Source organism: Lipotes vexillifer, unplaced genomic scaffold (genome assembly GCF_000442215.2).
Source record: "Lipotes vexillifer unplaced genomic scaffold, Lipotes_vexillifer_v1.1 scaffold1252, whole genome shotgun sequence".
NCBI lineage: Eukaryota > Metazoa > Chordata > Mammalia > Artiodactyla > Lipotidae > Lipotes > Lipotes vexillifer.
In genome coordinates, this window is record NW_006771619.1 from 284,090 (window position 1) to 306,117 (window position 22,028).

The following is a 22,028-nucleotide window of genomic DNA, read 5'->3' on the forward strand; positions in this document are numbered from 1 at the left end:
ACATGAGTCAACCACTGTATGATTGACTGGGAAGGGGCTTGGGAATGAGAGGGTGTCATATGATTTCTCAGAGAAAGCATCAAATGAATAAAATGATATACACTATGTAACTAGCTTAACTAAATTAAAGAAAGTTTTCGGAATGTGGTTAGTGGAGGGGAGAGGGACTCATAGGAGAGGGAACTTCTGGGGTTGCAGTCCCCTGGTTCAGGTCCCTGCTGCCCAATCTACCCACACCTCTAACAGGCTCCTTCTGGACCACTCAGGGGCTCTTCTTCAGGTCCCTGAAGTATTCCTGGACCCAGCCATCAGTGGGATTGGCACAGATATATGAGCCATTTCTGGTGAGTAAGCTGTGGAGAGGGCAGAAGTATTATGTAGAAAATGAGTAAGGATGTTCTTGACCACCTGTGGCCCCTTCATCTTCATCTCTATGGGATTTATGGAGATAACCTCAGGTCATCTCCTTTCTGCTGTCTCTTTCTCTCCTCTCTTCCCTCTACTTCTGGCCACATCCTCCCTGGCTCTCGGCAGGCCCCATCCCATGTCAGGAAACAGCCCAGTGGCCTCTCTTTGTGTGTCCTGCACGCACAGAAAGCCCCCAGAGGGCTGGGCGCCTTCCCAGGATGGCTCCTTAACCACAAGCTGATACGCTTGAGATCTGCTCCCTGCTCTGACTCCTGTGGATACTCCCCCACCTCCACGTCCTGTGTCTCCCCAGGGCTGAGCAGGAGGACTGACACTTACATGATACCAGGCCTGGGGCACTGGCTGCTGGTCTTAAAAAAGTTAACCACTTTTCTGCGGGAGATTTTCTGGGAGGTGTAGGTGAAGCAGCAGGTGGGTGGGGCGTAAACCCTTTCTGTGGGGAAGCAAGAACAACAGTTACTCAGGAGTACAGGAAGCCCCAGAGGATCAGGAAGAAGTGGAGAGAGACAGCATAGCTCAGAGCTGAGGTTTGGGGGTAAGGGAAACTGGAAAGCATTTGATTCTTTCGTTCGTTTGTTTCTCATTAATTTCCTTAGTCTTGTTTTTGGTCTTGTCACTCCATTTTGGTCTCTTTTTCTACAGGGAACTAAGCCCTAGATAGTCTACTCCTTCCTCCTAACTCTCGTTGTGGAATTTTTTTCTGATCAATTGAAGAATAAGATGGCTGAGTTAAAGTACGAATGATTTTCACAACTCTTGGCAATCGCTGAATTGGGATTCTGAAACTTACCACCAGGATCTAAATAGACCTGGATTCTACCTCATGCTAATAAGCAAATATATTAGACTTCAGTATTCTCATCTAAAAAGTAGGATAAAACCTCTGCTAACTCCATCCTGAAGCCCAAATCAATATAAGCTTTCAAACCTTCTTGAAGAAAACAACCATGTCATTTTTGAAACCCCATTTGAGGTTCTCTGATTTCACATGGGGGTTCTTAGGCCACAGCACTTGGGCTAGACTTCAGACCAGAGTGTGGGTAGCAACGATTAAAGGAGGGCAGGCAACAGACTCACCTTTTGCATAGGAGCAGAGGGCCATGGTGCAGAGAAGGACAAAGATGGTAGCCATGATGACCTTCATGATGCGGGACAGGCAGGCAGAGGAGTGTGGACAGAGCTGAGATGGGGCTTGGGAACTCCTTCTGGAATGTGAGCTATCTTCGCTCCTTTTAATAGGTGGTCCTGGGCTGTGGGAACATAAAAATCGGAGGTGCCTAAGCAAGGAATTTTTTTTTTTTTTTTTCTTGCGTTATGCGGGCCTCTCACTGTTGTGGCCTCTCCCATCTGCGGAGCACAGGCTCCGGACGCGCAGGCCCAGCGGCCATGGCTCACGGGCCCAGCCGCTCCGCGGCACGCGGGATCCTCCCGAAACGGGGCACGAACCCGCGTCTCCTGCATCGGCAGGCGGACTCTCAAGCACTGCGCCACCAGGGAAGCCCTAAGCAAGGAATTTTAATTGTAGTGGTGTCGTTTGAGTTGTGTAACCCAGCGTTGCCTGTGGTTACCAGAGAGGTTTTGGGTGCACCTAGCAATGGTTCAATTGCCAATTTGCTTGGGTGCTTATGAGGAAGTTGTTTCTCCAGATGGGGGACCAGGAGTTGGCATCGCCCAGGGATCGTGCTTAGCTGTTTCCTTTCCACGTGACAGATATCTCTCTGTAGTGAGTGATCACAGCCTTCTTCCATAGAGCAGGGTGCTCTGATGGACTCCCACAATTGTCCTAAGTGTAAAAATGCCACTGAGTCTCAAGAAGGATAAGCCAAGCTTAAGCGTACCCTAGATGGAAAGAACAGAATTGGGAAGGCTGGAGGTACAAGAATGGTGGAAATAAGGATTAGCTTTCCAGTAATGGTCTGTTTGTCAAATACTCACCACATACCTACAATGAAGTCTGGATTTAACGCCGGCTGAGGGTCCAGCCTTAAAAATGTCCATATTATTTGAGCCAGAAATTCTATTTTTTCAGAATCTATCCTATGGAAATGAACTCACAAGACATGGGAAATTTTAAGGACACTGTTATTTGGTGCAGCTTATCTATGATCAAATAACTGACACCAAACTACATATTCTGCAGTGCTGGAATGATAAAGTAAACCCACTGATGGACATCATGGTTAATGTTTAAGAACCTAGTGCCAGCCTCTTAAACAAATAGAATGACATGCAAAGACTTAATTTTTAATATTAAATATTAACAAGCAAGATGCAAAAAAAAATCCTGAGAAGAGGAAGAAAAAACCAGAAAGAAATATGCCGGCCTGCCCCTCACGCCATGGCCCAGGGGTTGACTCCCCTCCACAAGCCCTGCCTGTGTCTCTAGGAAGGAGGAGTGATACCGATATTATACCAGGGTAGGAAAACTGGCTGTGTGTGTCACCGTGACCATGAACAAATTTGTGACAGATCTGGAGAGAAATAAGAGAAGCAGCAGGCAGTGAGGTGTCTGCCCTAACTGTGAAGAAGTGGAAATCAAGAGCCCGAGAAAAGCCAAATCAATTTTTTCTACCCTGGGAGGGGGCCACATAGAAGTTGGTGGAGATGTCAGAGCTCAGGGCTGCAAAGTAGGGCACAGACGAAGCGAGGAAACTAAGCATTTCTTCTTTTCCTTGAATTTTAAAAAATTAATTAATTAATTAATTTTTGGCTGCGTTGGGTCTTTGTTGCTACGCCCAGGCTTTCTCTAGGTGCGGTGAGCGGGGGCTGCTCTTCGTTGCTGTGCGCGGGCTTCTCACTGTGGTGGCTTCTCTTGTTGCAGAGCACGGGCTGTAGGCGCACGGGCTTCAGTAGTTGTGGCTCGCAGGCTCCAGAGCACAGGCTCAGTAGTTGTGGCACGCAGGCTTAGTTGCTCCGCGGCATGTGGGATCTTCCCGGACCAGGGATCGAACCCCTGTCCCCTGCATTGGCAGGTGGATTCTTAAGCACTGCTCCACCAGGGAAGTCCCTACCTTGAATTTTTGTTTTGAATCTCTGCCTGTCTTTTTCTCAGTCTCTGGCTCCCTCTTCAGGGAATATAGCTATAGGAACAGTGAGCCCTTGTTCCGTCTCTTTCGGGGGAACTTCATCTGGTACACAGAGACATTTCCCAGCAAGATACCACCTTCTGTACATCACCCAAAGTGTGGAGCTCCTTGGGAGAGCTGAGGGAATATATCATTTGGCTCATCCTAGGAACCAGCTGGACCTGGCATTTCCACCTTGTTAATGGCTGCATTAGACCTCAATTTTCCCCACTAAAAATGAGTCCTAGTCCTCTTCTGCCTTTTAGATCCAGAGGCCAGGAGAGCTAAAACTTCTTGGGAAATAGTTCAGAATATTTTGAAAACTTCTGTGAATTCTTTGCTTTCATGTAGGGAATCTCAACCATAGGGCTTAAGTAATATGGTTTAGACATCCATCCAGAGCATTGGGAAACAATTCTAAAAGGGAGAAAGGATGATGGTGCAGAGAGTCTTGCGATACAGACAAGACTTGTGAGCTGAGGGCCATGGTGAGGAGATGGTGAACAAGGGCAGCCATGGGGAGCTCATCAGTGATGGGCAGGCAGAGGGCAAAGCCAAGATAGGACTGGGCACTTGCTGCTGCCTCCATCCTTCTGGAGTCCATCCTGTATCCTTGTCCCTTTATAGGCAACTCTGAAGCGTGAGAAGCTGGAGGCTGGGGATGACCAGATCGGAAGTTGTCGGATGGTGTCGTGTTATGAGTTGCACATGTCGGGGTCGCTGGGGTCACACGGAGGTTCAGGGCATCCGAGATAGAGCTCAGTTGCTCACTTGTTGGGGCTGATTGGCTGGAAATGTTTTGGACAGTGACGGGAGGTGACATGATGTTAGGGTTAGAGCTATAAGTACGTGGAAAGATCTAGAGATGAATGGTTTCACCCACAGAGCAGATCCGATGCTTTGCTACAGCTCTTCTGATCATACAAGGTGACATCTATGGGTAATGGCCCAGCACCGTGAGCACACAAATCGCAATGAAAACCGCACCCTGGGTGGAAAGGACCATGACATCATGTTGCTCAGAGTGCTTCTAAGGAAGTGATTCACCAAAAACGGGGGAAGACAGGAGTTGTTGTCACTGGGGGACCAAGCTTGGTGGGTTATTTCTACCAAGAACAGTTCTTTATGGTCCATACCTTTCCCTTTTTCCTTCGTCAGAGCAGACATTTCTAATGTTCTTCACAGGTGTTTTGACCATGACATATCTAATGATGCCACAGAGTCTAAAGTAGCCTGAGCCATGTTTGATCCAGTCCCAGATGGACAGAATGGTATTGGAGAAGCCTGGGCTACAGGTATGACAAGATAGATGAGATCAACTTTTTAATCACTGTTTCAATCATCAAACATTCACAAGTCCCTACAATGTGTCGTCACTGGGTTTAACAATAGGGTATAGAAATGAACATGCATTAGATATAGGGTGCCTCTATAGATCAGGAGCCTCAATTGTTCTTATTTTTTGACTCAGAAAGTCTACAGCTAGGAAAATATCCTATGGAAAAATCTTCATTTATGGAGAAAGTTTTGTGCATATAGATGTTTGGTGTCATTTATTTATAGCAATTAAAAATTGGAACCAGTCCAAATGTGCTACGGTAGTACATGATAATATAAATGCACTAGGCTGATGGTTGAGTAAATTAGGCAGCTCTTAAAAATACTGGAATGATTTGGAAAAGTCTTGTAATGTTAGGTATAAATAAGAAAAATACAAAATTGCATCCACATCATGACTACAGTAATGTCCCTTCCCCTCACAGACACATAGTAAAAAGAGGTAAAAAAAAAAGCAAGTAAGTAAATGGAACTATCATAAGCCTAGGGGAAAATGCACTTGAAAGAAATAAACCAAATTAATAGTGGTTAGGTTCGGGTAATGGAATTTTTACTACCTTTAAGGAATGTAATTTTACTCAGATTATGCCTCGGAATACATTTATGCCACAATAAGACAGGAAGAATGTGGACAAAAACCTCCTACATCCTTACTTGCACTTGTCATGCTTACCCAGCTTTCAGAAATGAAACAAGTTTTTTTTTCTTTTCTGTATTTTATATATAGTTAAAATTAGCTTTTACCACTTTTGAGGGTCATCTACAGTTAACATTACAAATTATGCAAAAAAATACCCCAATTTGAATTAAAAACACTAGCAACACTGCTTTTTCTCTACTCCTGTGAGACTCCCTCCTATGCCTGTGGTTGAGACTTTTTGTGAAGATGTGATACCTGAGCAGCAGCCACCATTTCATCACCATGAGGTAACAAGCCCAAAGAAGAAAAGCCAATGAAATGATGGGGGAAGGGGATATGTTTAAGAAGGGAGTCCTTGATGACATTATTGAGCTGCCAGGCAAACCCTGGAAATGCCAGCTTGACTTTACAATAAGGAAACAGGAAACGTTCTAGGATTTTTAAATAACGAGGACTTCCTTTTAAAATTTCTTTACTTTCACAGTTTCTAAGGGCGAATTATTATTGCAAGAGGTGAATACACCATCACGTATTTAACTGTAGCTCATCTTTTAATTGTTATAAATAAGCTGTGACAAATACCATTATGCCTATGATGTCATCTTTGTGCTTATATCCATAGGATAGATCCCTGGCAGAGAGCTTTGCTGTTCAAAGGGTAACAACATTTTAAGGCTCATCATATTAGCTCCCAGTAAGCCCAGTTAAGCCAGGGATCAGCTATTCTGTGTCAGTCTCAGCCTGTTGATGGTGATGCTACAGTTCAGAATGCCCTGCAGGATCTCACCTGGGCTGTACTCCTTGTGGGAGCCCCACAGACATTTCCCTGACCAGAGCCAACGTTGAGGCTGGACCAGCCACTGTGGTTCTTATTATGACTGCAAGACACACCTCAGCAACAAACATCAGGGGACTTTGAAAAGACAAGATTTGTTACTCACCCGTCCTGGAAGGTACACGGCACTGCTGGGGCCACTCAGCGAGGTTGCCAGTAGAGAAAATGAGAGCTCGGACCTGGGGTTCTGCCTTTATTGGGGCGAGGGTGGGGCACCCAGGGTTTCATGGGTTCACTCTTTATTGGTGAATTTAAAACATAAAAGAGAAAATTACAGCAGGGAAGGGAAAAGTGGGGTCACTCAAGTGGTCAGTTATCTAGGTCACCCAGAACTTTCTAAAAGGGGAACTTCATGGGTAGGGCAGCCTGGCCCTTTATCTAGTTGTGTATTGGGCAATGTGCTTATTCGAGATAGATGTCTTTGAAATGGATGCCTCAGCAGTCAAAAGTTTAAGGTAGAATGTTTGAGGAATGAGCCAAAGTCTGAAAGGCCAGCCTCAGTCTGGCCCCTTCTGTAGCTGAGGCTTCTTCAGTTCTGCTGTCTCCATCCAGGCTCTGGTTTTCCCTTGGGGTGTGCTTCTTAAGACTCCATGGCATTATCATCTACATCACAGCTGTGCCGTCAGCTGGGGTGGGTATCAGAAGGTTCAGCCCTGTGGGAGAGATGCTTGATCTACAGATCTGCTCTCATGAGAAGGCACCACCTAACCTGGTCACAGGGTCACACCAAACTCTCACCTCCTCTCACTGTGGAAACCATTTCCCCATCAAGTAAGCCACACAACCATTCTTGCAAATAGCCTGAGCCTTTGTGGCGACCCAAAGCTTTCCTGGCTTCTGCAATTTGCTGCATGATCCCAACACAGTGATAAAAAATTTCCCCCTTGATCTACCCAAGTTTCCATCTTTGAATGCCCCAAGGCTGTCTATAAAGAGGGGACATGGCTTAGACCCCAGAAGGAGGCTGCAGCTTCGAGTCGCCAAGTCCCAACTCTTCTTGGCCACCACTTGGGCTCTCACTCGGCTGTCAAGCTTCATGGAGGTCCCCGGGGCCACCCTGGCTGTCCCGCTCCTCTCCACAGCCCCCCGTGAGTCTGTCCTCCCTTTTTTTTTGCCCTGTCCCCTGCCGCCCCCTCTCCCCACTCTCTGGCCACGGCTTGGGCCACAGTGCCAAAATCTTGTGCCTGAGCCCTCTAAGTAGACGACTTCAGAGAGATTTCAGACACTGTTTCCTGAGCAGAATTTCCCTTCTCAAGGGGTTTTAGCAATTCTAATCTCCGGCTCTGGGAGAGAGTGGGAGGGATTCCTGGGAAAATGAGACCCAGATGGGATTCTGACAAGAGGTGGAACCTGTGTCCAGCTGGCTCCCAGTGGTGTGGACTTCACTCTCCTTAAGAATCCAGTTGAGACTCCCCAGTGAGAGATAGAAAAAGAACTAGTTTGTTCAGAAAACTAAATCCTCCATAGAGAGACATAGAGACTCCAAACCAAGACAGACAACCCCGAAAGAGAGACACAAAAATAAAAATGTCAAAGGAAAGAGGAAATGCCAACTTCCTCCTGGATCCCCCCGCCCATCATCCTCCCCTCCGGCAGCACTGTCTCCTTCAGGTCCACCTGACCCTCCACGTGCAGCTGGTTCACCTTTTCCTCTGAACAAGGACTTAGGATCAATCTGTCCTGTTTCTCACAGCTGGTGCCAACACCCCGACCGCCTGCTGCTTCTCCTACATCTCCTGGCAGATCCCGCGTACATTCATGGACGATTATTATGAGACCAGCCACCAGTGCTCAAAGCCCGGTGTCATGTAAGGGCCAGTTTCCTTGCCCACCCTGGGGAAGCAGACTGGGGGTCTGGCCTGAGGCACCTCCTCAGAGCTCAGGACACCAGGAAAGGCCACTGCCGTGTTTTCTGACCTGCTCTGGGGCCTGCAGAGAGTCCTGGAGGGTCTGCCCCCCGGGCAGAGGGACGAGTGACAGCAGGAAGTTGGCTTTCCCAGGGGACCCCCATATGAGACACAGGGATGGTCCGTAAACCCCAAGGTTAAGGACATGATATAAAGCATGTGGATAGGCTCTGAGAAGTCTGGGGCAGAGAAGGAGGGAGGGGTCACAGTGGGCCCAGGATTCCCCTGTGGGATTCCTCAGTGTGTAATCCTTCCACTCCTCTCCACAGCTTCCAAACCAAAAGAGGCCAGGAGGTCTGTGCCGACCCCAATGAGGACTGAGTCCAGGAATACATCACTGACCTGGAGCTGAGTGCCTGAGTGGCCTGGGAGCTGCAGGGAAGGTGTTACATCCATGGCAGATGGGGGAGCAGGACAGTAATCCTGGGGCTCCAAAAGGCACCTCTTCTGTGGGTCACATCCCTGCCCCCAGCCGCACTCTGGGGCCCTCCTTAACTTTGATGTATCTTATTTAACTTTTGTCATTTATTTCCACTGTCGAAGTGGGTGATGTAATGAATATTTGCTCTGACACCGCATGTCATCCTCTTCACCATCCATCCCTCCTCCTTCCTCTTCAGTTCTCCTCACTCTCAATATGTGGACCAATCAGTGTGATTAGCGCTCTCTTGGCAGAAATGGCATCACACACAGCAAACAACACATGCTGATTGAGTGCTTTTGCCCAGCACCATGATTCAAAATATCGAAGGCTCTTGTATAAAAGGTAAACCAGCATTTTCCTTGTGCTGAAAATCTCTTGATTTTGTTTTCCCAACTAACCAGAATCACAGGTTGAGAGGAATACTGGGGGAAGAAGTAGGGAAATAGGAAAACGGGCAGAAAGCAATGAGAAAGGGATAAAAGTACTAGTAGAGGGACACCAGACATCTCCCTGGAGATACTTTCCTGGAAAGTTGAAACTGGCATATTATTTTGTAACCAAATCACAATTGATATGGTCTAGGAAAATTTCCTAGTTAAATGAATACCATGGTGATGCAAATGTGTGCACACAAGTTCCTCAGAATGATGGCTAACGCTTGTTGAGGGCTTACCAAGTGTTGGGTTCTTCACTAAGTGCATACATTAGTGCTGTGCTAAGTGTTTACATTAGTGCTGTGCTAAGTGCTCACATTAGTGACAGTCTAGCCACCCCTGTCTGCAGTCTGTGAAGGATACCCTACCCGTCAGTTGACTGAGAGCCTTGGTCACCTTCTCTGTTGTTCTGCACTTTGCTTTCTCGGGGAATGCTCTCCATAGCCACACCTGAGCTGAGGCTTGGGGGCCAGAGTGGCCAGAGTTAAATATAAATACAGGATGAAGAATTCTTCACTATAAGGACGTCCCGTGCAGTAGATGGGACATACTTATACAAAAAGTATTTGTCGTGTATCTGAAATTCAGTTTTAACTGGGAATCCTGTATTTCATCTGGTAACCCTACTTGTGGTGCATAAGTATCATAAAGGCTGCCTAGTTCCTGCTGGAGATGGGTGCTATAGGATTGGCTTGAGGGCGGAGCAGTGCTTTTCAACCTTGAATTCACATAGAATTACTTGCAGGAGCTTTAAAAAAAACTCCATTGCCTGGAGCGCACCTCCAAGTTATGGATTTAATGAGATTTAGGTGGGAACTGGGCAGCAGTAATTTTAAAATGTTAATGCACAGGTAGTTTGAGAACTGATGTTGGGGTGTAGTCCTAGTCTGTTGTTGGCTGGTCTTGGGGTTTCAGAGGCAATACAGCTCCTTTCCCATTTTTCAAGGTTCTGATATGTTTTTGGTCAATTCCACTGGATGGTTAATTAGCAGAAAATCTGTCAGCTACTGTTACTTTTAGAACGGGGTTTTAGAACTCCTCTCTCATAGCACAGTACTGGGAGTTCTGGGCGTCCCCTTTACCGTCACACCCCTCTCCTCCGTGTCACTGGCTGCTATCTCCCCATGGCCCCCTGCTGATGAAACGATGCCAAAGGCGTGGAGGTTTCCTTAATTAGCTCCAATTATGTTGACGCAGTTGATGCCTCCAACTGCATCCCAGTTGCCTGCGTCTTCACAGAGAACATGATGGTTCATTTTGTCCACAAGATAAATATTTAAAGGAGGGGGTCTGAGAACGGGATGAATCAGGCTGTTTATGGACCCCACTTTTTTGTCCTCTCTATTCTCTCATCTTCCCATTTCTTCTTATACTAACATTAGCTTGGAGGAGAGAATTCTGCTTTTCCAGATGACTGATTCTCAATCAGCTTGATTTGCAGGCAGCAAGCAGAAAGGGTTTCTCTTAAGCAAACTATATTTTTTTCCTTCTCTGCTATGGGAGAAGCCAGTTTCAAAGTGAGCTAATCTCTTTCTTAGTGGGCTTTGCTCATGTATGCAAGAAGTAATCAGTCTTCAACATCCTGAATTTTCCTTTTGGATGCAACCTTGGTAGGCAGATGACCTTGGTGAGAATATATGAGGCCATGGGGGTGACCCGCTCTTGTGCTGGCTAGAGGTATCCTTACTGATTTTGCATTCAGCTCCTGCCCTCAGCCAATTCCACTTTTGGGGTCTGCTGCCTGCAACACTGCAGTCTGTGTCACTTAGGGATGTTTTGAGTTACTGTATCAGAAAAGCTGGCTCAATCTGACTTAACTGATAAAGGAAACTTGTTAGTTCACTTAACTGAAGCTTCAGGAAGTATTGATTGACTACCTTCAGGCAAAGCTTGATCCAGTGGTCCTTAAAGTATCACCATAAACCATGTTTCTCTCTGAATTTCTTGTTTTAAAAATAGATTTTATTTATTTTTTATTTATTTATTTATTTATTTATTTACTGGCTGCGTTGGGTCTTCATTGCTGTGTGTGGGCTTTCTCTAGTTGTGGTGAGCAGGGGCTACTCTTCGTTGCGGTGCGTGGGCTTCTCATTGCGGTGGCTTGTTGTGGAGCACAGGCTCTAGGTGTGCAGGCTTCAGTAGTTGTGGCACACAGGCTCAGTAGTTGTGGCACACGGGCTCAGTAGTTGTGGCTCACGGGCTCTAGAGCGCAGGCTCAGTAGTTGTGGTGCAGGGGCTTAGTTGCTCCGCGGCACGTGAGATCTTCCCGGACCAGGGCTCAAACTCGTGTCCCCTGCATTGGCAGGTGGATTCTTAACTACGGCGCCACCAGGAGCGCCACCTCTTTCTGAATTTCTGATCTCCCTTCCATTTGAGAGCTTCATCCTAGGACCTGAACTGTAAAGTGAGTCATTTTGCTTGCAGGCACTTCCAGATTTTATGAGTTCCCCCACCCCTCAAGATCCCTTCACTGGGTTTCAAGAGAAGTAATGACCTCTCTTCACACAGGTGGAACCCACTAGGCGGTCCGCTCTCTTTCTTCTTCCTATGGATATAGAATGTGCTTGTTGACTTCCTGAGCCAGACTGAGTGGGAGAGAAGAAAATGAGCTAAGGGGCAGGGCAGAGAAAGGAGTGAGTTTCCTCTTGGTCAAGCGACCCTGTGGAAGGTTCTGGAGCTTGAGCCTTCTTCTCAACGACACAGCGCAGATTGGGGAATCATGTATCCCACCTTTTCTGGGGAAGACCCCGTTTATGCTGGTTGTGCCAGCATAATTACTAATAGTATCCTCTTTGACTCTCAGAATGGTCATCCTACCAATAGGAGGTCTAAGTCTTGAAAGGTCTCTAAGGGCAGGAGCTCAGGGTTGATGTCCACAAAGGTCCCTGGCTGTGTGGGCAAAGGATGCTAAGTCCAGTCTGCATGTCACCTGTAAACTCTTACACCCAACGCAGGGCCAGGTGTGCTCCAAGAGGGAGACTTTTCTTAACATGCTCAGGCTAGCGAAGGCCCAGGTGTGCTGCCAGTGGTGTGGACTGAGGGAGAGATAAGAGAGGAGGGGAAGGGATCCAGGACCAAACTAAAGCCTCATCTCACTCCAACTCCTCTGAGCCCGAGTTGTACCAGTGGGAGGTGTGGAGGTGGGGAGAAGTGGAGATAAGATCAAATTTGAGATTGAAGTTTTAAACTGAAAGAATTTTAATTACTGAATGTGGCCAGAAAGTTATGGGATCTGCCCAAAATGTTGTTAAGGTGGAACCAGTAGTGGGAGAAAAGTTCAGCATTTTATGTTTATTTTCTGTAAGACGATAGGACAGGCTATAGTTCTATAATGAACAACTCCCCAGTACATTAACAAAATAAAAGTTTCTCACTTGCACAAGATCTGATGTAGGTTGGATCATTGGTTCTCAAAATTTAGTGTGCTCCAGAATCACCTGGAGGGCCTGTCTAAGCACAAGAGGCTCTAATTCTATATGTCTGGGGTATGGCTCAGCTCTGCTTTTCTATTGGGCTTTCAGATGATGCTGCTGCCACTGGCCCATGAACTATACTTTGAGTTGTACTGATCCCAGAGCAGCTTGCCTGGTGACTCAGGAATCTCGGCTGCTTCCATCCCGTAGCTATAGCTACTGGAATGAGAGAGAAGGAGACAGAAAAGGCGTACTGCTTTTAACTGTTCTGGCCCAGAAGTGACACACGTCACTTCTGCTTACAGTCCATTGATCAGAATTAGTCACAGGAGACCAACCCAGCTGCAATGTAGGGAACCCTATGGACTATTTAGGGAGCATTGTCTCTGCCACTTACTCTCAAACAAAAGGATAACCAAGGAAAGAGGTCTGACCAATGTGAACTTTTGTTTCTGGCCATGCACGCAGATTGCGGGATCTTAGTTCCTCCACCAGGGATTGAACCTGTGCCCTCAGCAGTGAAAGAACCAAGTCCTAACCACTGGACCGCCAGGGAATTCCTGACCAATGTGAACTTGCAGTCTTTGAGAGTATTTTGCTTTTTCTTTTCCTTCCCCCCACTTATTACTAAAAGATGAATGTCAGTTTAGTACTCATCCTACATATGAGGTATTCATTGCAATATTCATGCTGTCAAGATGTGGACTAAAGCCTAGATCTATTGGGAAGCATTTCAATGCTCATAGGCCAATCGTGTAAGTCGTCAGATGTTGAGAGACCACAGAAGCAAGGAGGAGACTCCATGGCTTCAACAAGAGCAGAGGTTCCTCCTGTGATCACTCCTAATAATGCCCACACACTTGTCATGGGTGGTTTGCTATGTTGTTGGGCAGAAGGGAGAATGTCTCAGAATGGGAAAGGATTATTGGGAGAAGCTCTGTGTGCAGGTACGTGTGCATGTGTGTGTGTGTGAGTTTGTGTGTGTGGAGAGAGAGAGAGAGAGAGAGAGAGAGAGAGAGAGAGAGAGAGGAGAGAGAGAAAGAGGGAATCCTGAGTCAAAATGTACCCCTTGGAGCTAGACAGGATATGTTTGTTACCTTGATCTCTTGATACAATGGACAGCATGACATTAACCAACATTCCAAAGTTTTCTGAGCCGCACTGAAGTCTCAAAGGCTCATCCCTTCAACGGTGGATCTAGATCTTGAGCAGGGGATTCAAATATCTGGGATACCACATATAGCTGGGGGTGGGCTGTGGGAGGATGAGATGAGGACAAAGAGAGCTAAGAAGGGGCAAGTTTTTGGAGTAAGACCCCAACTTTAAAAAGTCTTGTCTCTTAAATGAAAAAATTCACACACTCATATGTATGAAAAACAAAGGACAAAGAGTGGAAAATGAAAAGTGGAGCTCTCCATTTCTTAAAAATTGTGTTTCCCAGAGGAAATCACATTTAACAGGTTGAGAGGTATCACATCACATGTCCTTCTTATGTTTATGTAAATACATAGAGCTTTTACCAAAGCAAGCATTATTACATGTAGTTCTGAAACGATTATGTTATAACAAAGATATTTGTATATTTACAGATACACATATGAAGGGTATATTTTATATACATAGCTTTAAATTAACGTCATGGATACGTTTTCATCTCAGTACATTTATACCTACTTCATCATTTTCAGTGGTTTCATATTTATTATGTGGCTGTACTATGATGCTTTAAGCTATTCCGTTTTTGATGAATTTGTTTCTCTTTCATTGCTTTCACAAACAGGGCTGCAGAGAACATCTGTATGCCTATACCTTTATGTCTTTAGATGGTGTTTCTCAAAATAGATTCCTCAAAATAAGATAGATTGAAGAATGCGTACAGTTAAAAATTTGCTAGAAACTGTGTCATTACTCTTCAAAAACCGTGACTATCAAAATTCCACTTTGTGATACTAAAAAATAAAGAGCTTAAAACAAAACAAAGTAAGTAGGACTTAACAAAAAACTAATATACATTTGCATTTCTCATAAGCATGTAGAATTTCTCCCGTCTGAATTTTACAACAGAGACTCTGACTTAATCTATCTTTCTTACACTTAAAAACATAATCTAGGCCAGGACTCAGAAAACTTTTCCATAAAGGGTCAGGTAGTAAATGTTTGGGGCTTTGCAGGCATACAGACTCAGTGGCAATTATTCAACTCTGCCACAGTAGTGAGAAAGCAGCCACAGACCGTATATCATGGGGTGGGCATGGCTGTGTTCCCCTAAGACTTTATTTACAAAAACAGTCTGGATTTTTTTTTTTTTCCAGCCATGTGGGGCGGTATGCAGGATCTTAGTTCCCTGACCAGGGATCAAACCCATGCCCCCTGCATTGGAAGTACAGAGTCTTTAACCACTGGACCACCAGACAAGTCCCAAAATCACCTTTCATTTTTAACTTTCAGGAATATGTAGCCTCTAGATGTGTGGCAAACCTGACGCCTGGCTCTCAAGCTGAGGCACAAGAACAAGGAAACAGGCCTCTTTTACAAAGAGCTGGGGTGTGTTTCAACCTGTTATTTGTGCTGTGCCCTGAGGCTGGTAGCCTGTTTTCCATGATTGTTACAGTCTTGAGGGACCCAGGAATGCAAACCCCTGTGGCCACTAGAGTCAGAGGTTCACAGGGCATCCCCTGGCAGCAGCCACAAAGCCTGGACACCAGATGGAAAAACACGGTCACCAGGAATGTGTAAAAGCCTGTCCCCAGGAGATACCAGTGCTGTGGAGAGTGGCAGGGGCTGAGCACAAAGATGGTGTCCACTGGTCGGAGGGTAAAGATGCCTTATGCTGAGAAGAAAAAAAAAGAAAAAACAATAACTGCTGGCTTTAGTAGAGCACAGAGAGAGAGCAAAAATGGTTCTACCATACCTCCATCCTGGAGATTATGCTAATGGCCGGCCTCTCAGGCCAGTGCTTTAAGTTTAGCAAATGCGTCTTTTTGGCCTCAAGTCTGATGCTTTTCAAATGGCTGCTTCTGCGCTGGGCCCTGGGGCGAGTGAATCTGCAGCATGAGCCCCTTAAGAGGGGTTTCTCAGTTTGCTACAGCTCTTTGGATCTCGTGGACACGAGTCCCATTTGTTTTCAAAGCCTCATCTTTGGCTTTGCAAACTCACAGTTGCAGGTCTTAAAAGTTGGGGTGCCTGAAAAGTTGATGGGTTACAGACCTTTTGCTCCTCAGGGAGAAGCTCCCGGTTTGTGAGTTCCCTCCTGACTGTGGGTGGTGACCCTGGGGGTAGGGTTAATGGCCAGACCACAGCTCAGACTTTTCTACCCTCCTCCCATGTGGTACATTTTTTTAAAAACTGAGGTATATTTACAATATTATATTAGTTTCAGGTGTGCAACATAGTGATACAAAATTTTTATAGATTACACTCCATTTATAGTTAGTATAAAATATTGGTTATATTTCCTGTGCTGTATATACGTTGTAGCTTATTTACTTTACAAATAGTAGTTTGTACCTCTTAATCCTCTGCTCCATCTTGCCCCTCTTCTGTTCCCTCTCCCCACTGGTAACCACTAGTTAGTTCCCTGTATCTGTGAGTCTCTTTCCTTTCTGTAATATTCACTAGTTTGTTTTATTTTTTAGATTCCACATATAAGTGATAACATACAGTATTTGTCTTTCTCTCTCTGACTTCTTTCACTAAGTGTAATGCCCTCCAAGTTCATCCATGTTGTTGCAAGTGGCAAAATTTCATTCTTTATTAATGGCTGAGTAATATTCCATTGTATATATAAAACCACATCTTTTTATCCATTCATCTATTGATGGACACTTAGGTTGCTTCCATACCTTGGCAATTGTAAATAATGCTGCTATGAACATTGGGGTGCATGTATCTTTTCGAATTAGTATTTTCTCTTTTTCCTCATATACAGTCAAGTGTGGAATTGTTGGATCATATGGTAGTTCTAATTTTGTTTTTTGAGGAAACTCCATACTATTTTCCACAGTGACTGCATCAATTTACATTCTCACCAACAGTGTACAAGGGTTTCCTTTTCTTCACATCCTTGCCAACATCTGTTATTTGCAGTGTTTGTGAAGATAGCTGTTCTGATCAGTGTGAACTGATAGCTCATTGTGGTTTTGACTTGCATTCCTGTTGATTAAAAATGTTGAGCATCTTTTTACATTCCTGTTGGCCATCTGATGCCTTCTTTGGAAAACGTTCTCTTCAGGCTTTCTGCCCACTTTTAAATTGGGTTTTTTGTTTTTTCATTGTTGTTGTTGAATTGTATGGGCTATTTATATATTTTGGATATTAACTCTTTATGAGTCATATCATTTGCAAATATTTTCTCCCATTCAGTGGGTTGTCTTTTCATTCTGTTGATGGTTTCATTTGCTGTGCAAAAACTTTTAAGTTTAATCAGGTCCCATTTGTTTATTTTTGCTTTTGTTTCCTTCGCCTTAGGAGACAGATCCAAAAAAATATTGCTATGATTTATGTCAAAGAATGTTCTGCCTTTGTTCTCTTCTAGTAGTTTTATGGTTTCCAGTCTTACATTTAGGTCTTTAATCCATTTTGAGTTTATTTTTGTACATGGTGTGAGAAAATGTTCTAATTTCATTCTTTTACATGTAGCTGTCCAGTTTCCCTAGCACCACTTATTGAAGAGACAATCTTTTCTCCATTGTATACTCTTGCCTCCTTTGTTGCAGATTAATTGACTATAAGTGTATCGGTTTATTTCTGAGCTCTCTATTCTGTTCCATTGATGTTTGTGTGTGTTTTTGGCCAGTATCATATTGTTTTGATTATTGTAAGATTGCAGTATAGTCTGAAGTCAGGGAGCGTGATTCCTCCAGCTCTGTTCTTTCTCAAGATTCCTTTGGCTATTCGGGGACTTTTTTGTTTCCATATAAATTTTAAAATTATTTGTTCTATTTCTGTTAAACTTGCCATTGGTATTTTCATAGGGATTGCATTAAATCTGTATATTGCCTTGGGTAGTATGGTCATTTTAACAATATTAATTCTTCCAGTCCATGAACATGGTATCTTTCCATCTGTTTGTGTCTTCTTCAGTTTCTTTCATTAGTGTCTTATAGTTTTCTGAATACAGGTCTTTTACCTTCTTAGGTAGGTTTATTCCTAGGTATTTTATTCTTTTTGTTGCAATTGTAAATGGAATTGTTTCCCTAATTTCTCTTTCTGACAGTTTATTATTACTGTATAGAAATGCAACAGATTTCTGTATATTAATTTTGTATCCTGCAACTTTAACAAATTCCTTGATGAACTCTAGTATTTTTTTCATGGTGTCTGAGATTTTTTATGTATAATATCATATCATCTGCAAATAGTGATAGTTTTACTTCTTCCTTTCCAATTTGGATTCCTTTTATTTCTTTTTCTTGTCTGATTGCTGTGGCTAGGACTCCCAATACTATGTTGAATAAAAGTGGGGAGAGTGGGCATCCTAGTCTTGTTCCTGACCTTAGAAGAAATGCTTTCAGCTTTTCACCATTGAATATGATGTTAGCTGTCGGTTTGTCATATATGGCCTTTATTATGTTGAGGTATGTTCCCTCTATACCCACTTTTTGGAGAGATTTTATCACAAATGGATGTTTAATTTTGTCAGGAGCTGTTTCTGCATCTTTTATTCTTCAATTTATTAATGTGGTGTTGATTCACTTTGATTAATTTGCAAACATTGAACCACTCTTGCATCCCTGGGATAAATCCATCTTGATCATAGTGTATCGCCCTTTTAATGTATTGTTGGATTTGGTTTGCTAATATTTTGTTGAGGATTCTTACATCTGTGTTCATCAGTGATATTGGCCTGTAATTTTCTTTCTCTGTGATATCTTTGTCTGCTTTTAGTATCAGGGTGATGCTGGTCTCATAGAATGAGTTCAGAAGCATCTCTTCCTCTGCAATTTTTGGAATAGTTTGAGAAGGATAGATGTTAACTCTTCTCTAAATGTTTGGTAGAATTCACCTGTGAAGCCATCTGGTCCTGGACTTTGTTTTTTGGGAATTAATTTTATTACCAATTCGATTTCATTACCAGTAATTGGCCTGTTCTGATTTTATTAATTTGAGCCCTCTTTTTTTTTTTGATGAGTCTGTCTAAAAAATTGTCAATTTTGTTTACCTTTTCAAAGAAGCAGGTCTTAGTTTCATTGATCCTTTTTATTGTTTTCTTAGTCTCTATTCCATTTATTTCTGTTCTGATCTTTATGATTTCTTTCCTTCTACTAACTTTAGGTTTTGTTTGTTTTTCTTTTTCTAGTTCCTTTAGGTGTAAGGTTAGGTTGTTTATTTGAGATATTTTTTGTTTCCTGAGGTAAACTTGTATTACTATAAACTTCCCTCTTAGAGCTGCTTTTGCTGCATCCCATAGATTTTGGATCATTGGGTTTTTGTTTTCATTTGTCTTCAGGTATTTTTTGATTACTTCATTGATTTCTTCAGTGAGCCATTAGTTGTTTATTAACATGTTGTTTAGCCTCCACTTGTTTGTGTTTTTTGCAGTTTTTTTCTTGTAGTTGATTTCTAGTCTCATAGCACTGTGGTTGGAAAAGATGCTTGATACGATTTCAGTTTTCCTAAATTAACTGAGGTTTGTTTTGTGGCATAGCATATGATCTATCCTGGAGAATGTTCCATGTGCACTTGAAAAGAATGTGTACTCTGATGCCCTTGGATGGAATGTTCTATATGTATCTATTAGGTTTAATGTGTCATTTATGGTCAGTGTTCGTTGATATTCTGTCTGGATGATCTGTCCATTGATGTAAGTGGGAGTTAAAGTCCCTTACTATTATTGTGTTACTGTCAGTTTCTCTCTTTATGTTTGTTAATATTTGCTTTATGTATATAGGTGCTCCTATGTGGGTGTATATATATTTACAGTTGTTATATATTCTTCTTTGATTGATTCCTTGATCATCATGTAATGTCCTTCTTGGTCTCTGGTAACAGTCTTTGTTTTTAAAGTCTATTTTGTCTGCTATAAGTATTGCTATACCAGCTTTCTCTCTTTTTAAAAAATATTTATTTATTTATTTATTTATTTATTTATTTATGGGAGGAGCTGGACATTCTGAAGCTGGTGTCTGCCCTCTGGTGGGTGGACCTGGGTCCTGGGGTCTCTGGCTATAGGGCTCTGGGGGTCCCAGATCTAGTGCCTGCTCAGTGGTGTGTGGGGCTTGGTCCTGGGCCCTCTGGTGTGTAAGGCTGTGTTCAGTGGAGGCCATGGGCTCAGGAGGTCTTAAGGCAGCCTATCTGGTGGTGGGTGGGGCTGTGTCCCTGCCCAGTTAGTAGCTTGGCCTGAGGTGTCCCAGGACTGGTGTCTGTGGGCTGGTGGGCATGGATGGGGCTGGATCTGAGGCTAATAAGCTGGAGGGAGGATTCCAGCATGGCACTTGCCAGCACCAGTGTCCACATGGTAGAATGAGCTCCCCAAAATGGCTGTTGCTGGTGTCTGTGTCCCCAGGGTGACCTGCAGTTGCCTCTTGCCTCTCTGGGAGGCTCTCCAAGATCAGCAGGTAGGTCTGACCCAGGCTCCTATCAAATTACTATTTCCATCCTGGGTCCTAGAGCATGTGAGATTTTTGTGTGCACCCTTTAAGAGTGGAATCTTTATTTCCCACGGTTTTCTGGGACTCCCAAAAGCTGGCCTTCAAAGACGAATGTTCTAGGAGCTTGTCTTCCTGGCCCAGGACTCCTGGCCTGGGGAGCTCAATGTGGGGCTCAGACCCCTCACTCCTTGGGGAGAACCTCTGGAATTGTAATTATCCTCCTGTTTGTGGGTTGCCCACCTGGGTGTATGGATCTTGACTGTACCGTGAATCCTCTCTTCCTGTCTTGTTGTGGTTCTTTCTCTATATCTTTAGTAGTAGAAGATCTAGTTTAGTAGCTTCTTGTCTTCTTCATTGATAGGCGCTCTGTAAATAGTTGTAATTTTGGTGTAAGAGAAGGTGAGCTCAGGGTCTTTCCATTCCGCCATCTTGCCCTGCTAGTCACCGTCGCTCTTTTCTGTTTGCTGATGTGAAGTAACTGATCAGGTAGTTTTCAGGTCTTTTGCAGAGGAAATCGTTCGGTAAGTAGCTACCGATACAGCATGTCTGTGGGAGGAGGTGAGTTTGGGATCTCCCTAAATCACCATCTTGGACCACTTCCTCTTTGCTCTAATCTTAGGTTTAGTCTCTATGTCCCTCTGCAGAGAATGCAGCTAATTGAACAGTCTGTCTCTTGTTCCAGTTCTATTTGGGAGCCTTAATCTGGTCTAAGAAGAGATTTTTCCTGGTCTAAGAAGAGATTTTTTCCAGCAAGAGACTATCTCTGTAAATCACCTATAAGGTGACACTGAGGTGAGTTTACTACTTAGCTGATCACTGGGAACCACCTGAAGCTGGATTCTGCCTCCTATTGAAAACCCACCCAATTTTCCCACTCCCACTATAGGACAAGCCCCCACCCCGCCTTCTGGGTACATAGAATAGAAAGCTAAAACTCCTTTGGAAAGAAAAGCCCCCCTGAACAGATAGCCCAGGGCATTTTTGAAAACCCCTTGGGAAGTCCTGTATTTCACTTGGTACCTCTGTACATAGGGCTTTAGTGATGTGGTCTGATCTGAGCCAGAAAGTGGGGGGACAACAGCAAATGTCAGCAGGAGGACACTTGTGAGAGGAGGCCTGGGAACAGAGAGCCCCGGTGAGGAGGGCAGTAAGGGCTCAAGAGTGTGGGCCAGAACAACTCGCTGTTGCCAGCCTCCTTCTGGGGTCCAAGCAATGTCCCCTACTCTGTTTTTTTTTTTTAACGTCTTTATTGGAGTATAATTGCTTTACAATGGTGTGTTAATGTCCCCTACTCTTAAGACCTAAGTCGTGGACTATTGGGAGATAGAAACTCGGGGTGATGAGAGAGGAAGTTTTTAAGCCCAGTTGTGCCTTGTTGACTTGTATGTGCAAGAGGGGTCTTGGGTAACCACAGGGCTCAGGGTATTTGCAAGAATAGTTCAAGTGCTCACTTAACTGGGGCTGTTTATGGGGAAGTGGTTTCCACGGCGAGAGGAGATGAGATGTGTCATCGTGGGACCACACTTAGTTGGTTCTTTCTCTGTAGAGCCCTATAGTCATAATTTCCCCCAGCAGAAACTTCTGTTATTCCACAGCTGTTCTAACTGCATAGATGTGGCATTTGCAATGATGCCGTGAGTCCTGAGCAGCACAACCCAATTTAAACCACACCCAGGTAGACAGAGTTGTATTATCAAAGCCTGGGCTTCAGGAGTGATGAGAGGGCAGGCTGCTTTTCAGACACTCACTCATTCAAGAGAGATTCATCAAGGGCTCTCAATAAACACAAAGCAAAGGGGATAAAGACATGTTAGGTGGACTTCCCTGGTGGCACAGTGGTTGAGAGTCCGCCTGCCGATGCAGGGGACAGGGGTTCGTGCCCCGGTCCGGGAAGATCCCACATGCCGCGGAGCGGCTGGGCCCGTGAGCCATGGCCGCTGAGCCTGCACGTCCG

The 22,028-nt window shown here is 44.3% G+C and overlaps 2 protein-coding genes across 2 annotated transcripts; one reads left to right on the plus strand and one right to left on the minus strand.

Moving 5' to 3' along the window:
• Positions 1-262: 262 nt before the first annotated feature.
• Positions 263-1,573, minus strand: LOC103089570 (C-C motif chemokine 3-like). Its single transcript, XM_007447048.1, has 3 exons — positions 1,507-1,573; positions 748-862; positions 263-353 (listed from the first exon to the last, which is right to left on the minus strand). The coding sequence occupies exons 1-3, from the start codon at positions 1,571-1,573 to the stop codon at positions 263-265; spliced, it is 273 nt and encodes a 90-aa protein (XP_007447110.1).
• Positions 1,574-7,343: 5,770 nt separating this feature from the next.
• On the plus strand, positions 7,344-8,574 carry LOC103091421 (C-C motif chemokine 3-like). The gene is given in 3 exon segments (XM_082931191.1): positions 7,344-7,395; positions 8,001-8,115; positions 8,484-8,574. Coding segments are annotated over 3 exon segments (258 nt in total).
• The last annotated feature ends 13,454 nt before the right edge of the window (positions 8,575-22,028 follow it).

Coding starts and splice junctions, on each gene's coding strand:
- LOC103089570 (XM_007447048.1), bottom strand. CDS start 1,573: ATGAAGGTCATCATGGCTACCATCTTTGTCCTTCTCTGCACCATGGCC. Junction 863..1,506: donor CCTCTGCTCCTATGCAAAAG/GTGAGTCTGTTG, acceptor GCTTCCCCACAG/AAAGGGTTTACGCCCCACCC. Junction 354..747: donor TGCCCCAGGCCTGGTATCAT/GTAAGTGTCAGT, acceptor CCCTCTCCACAG/CTTACTCACCAGAAATGGCT.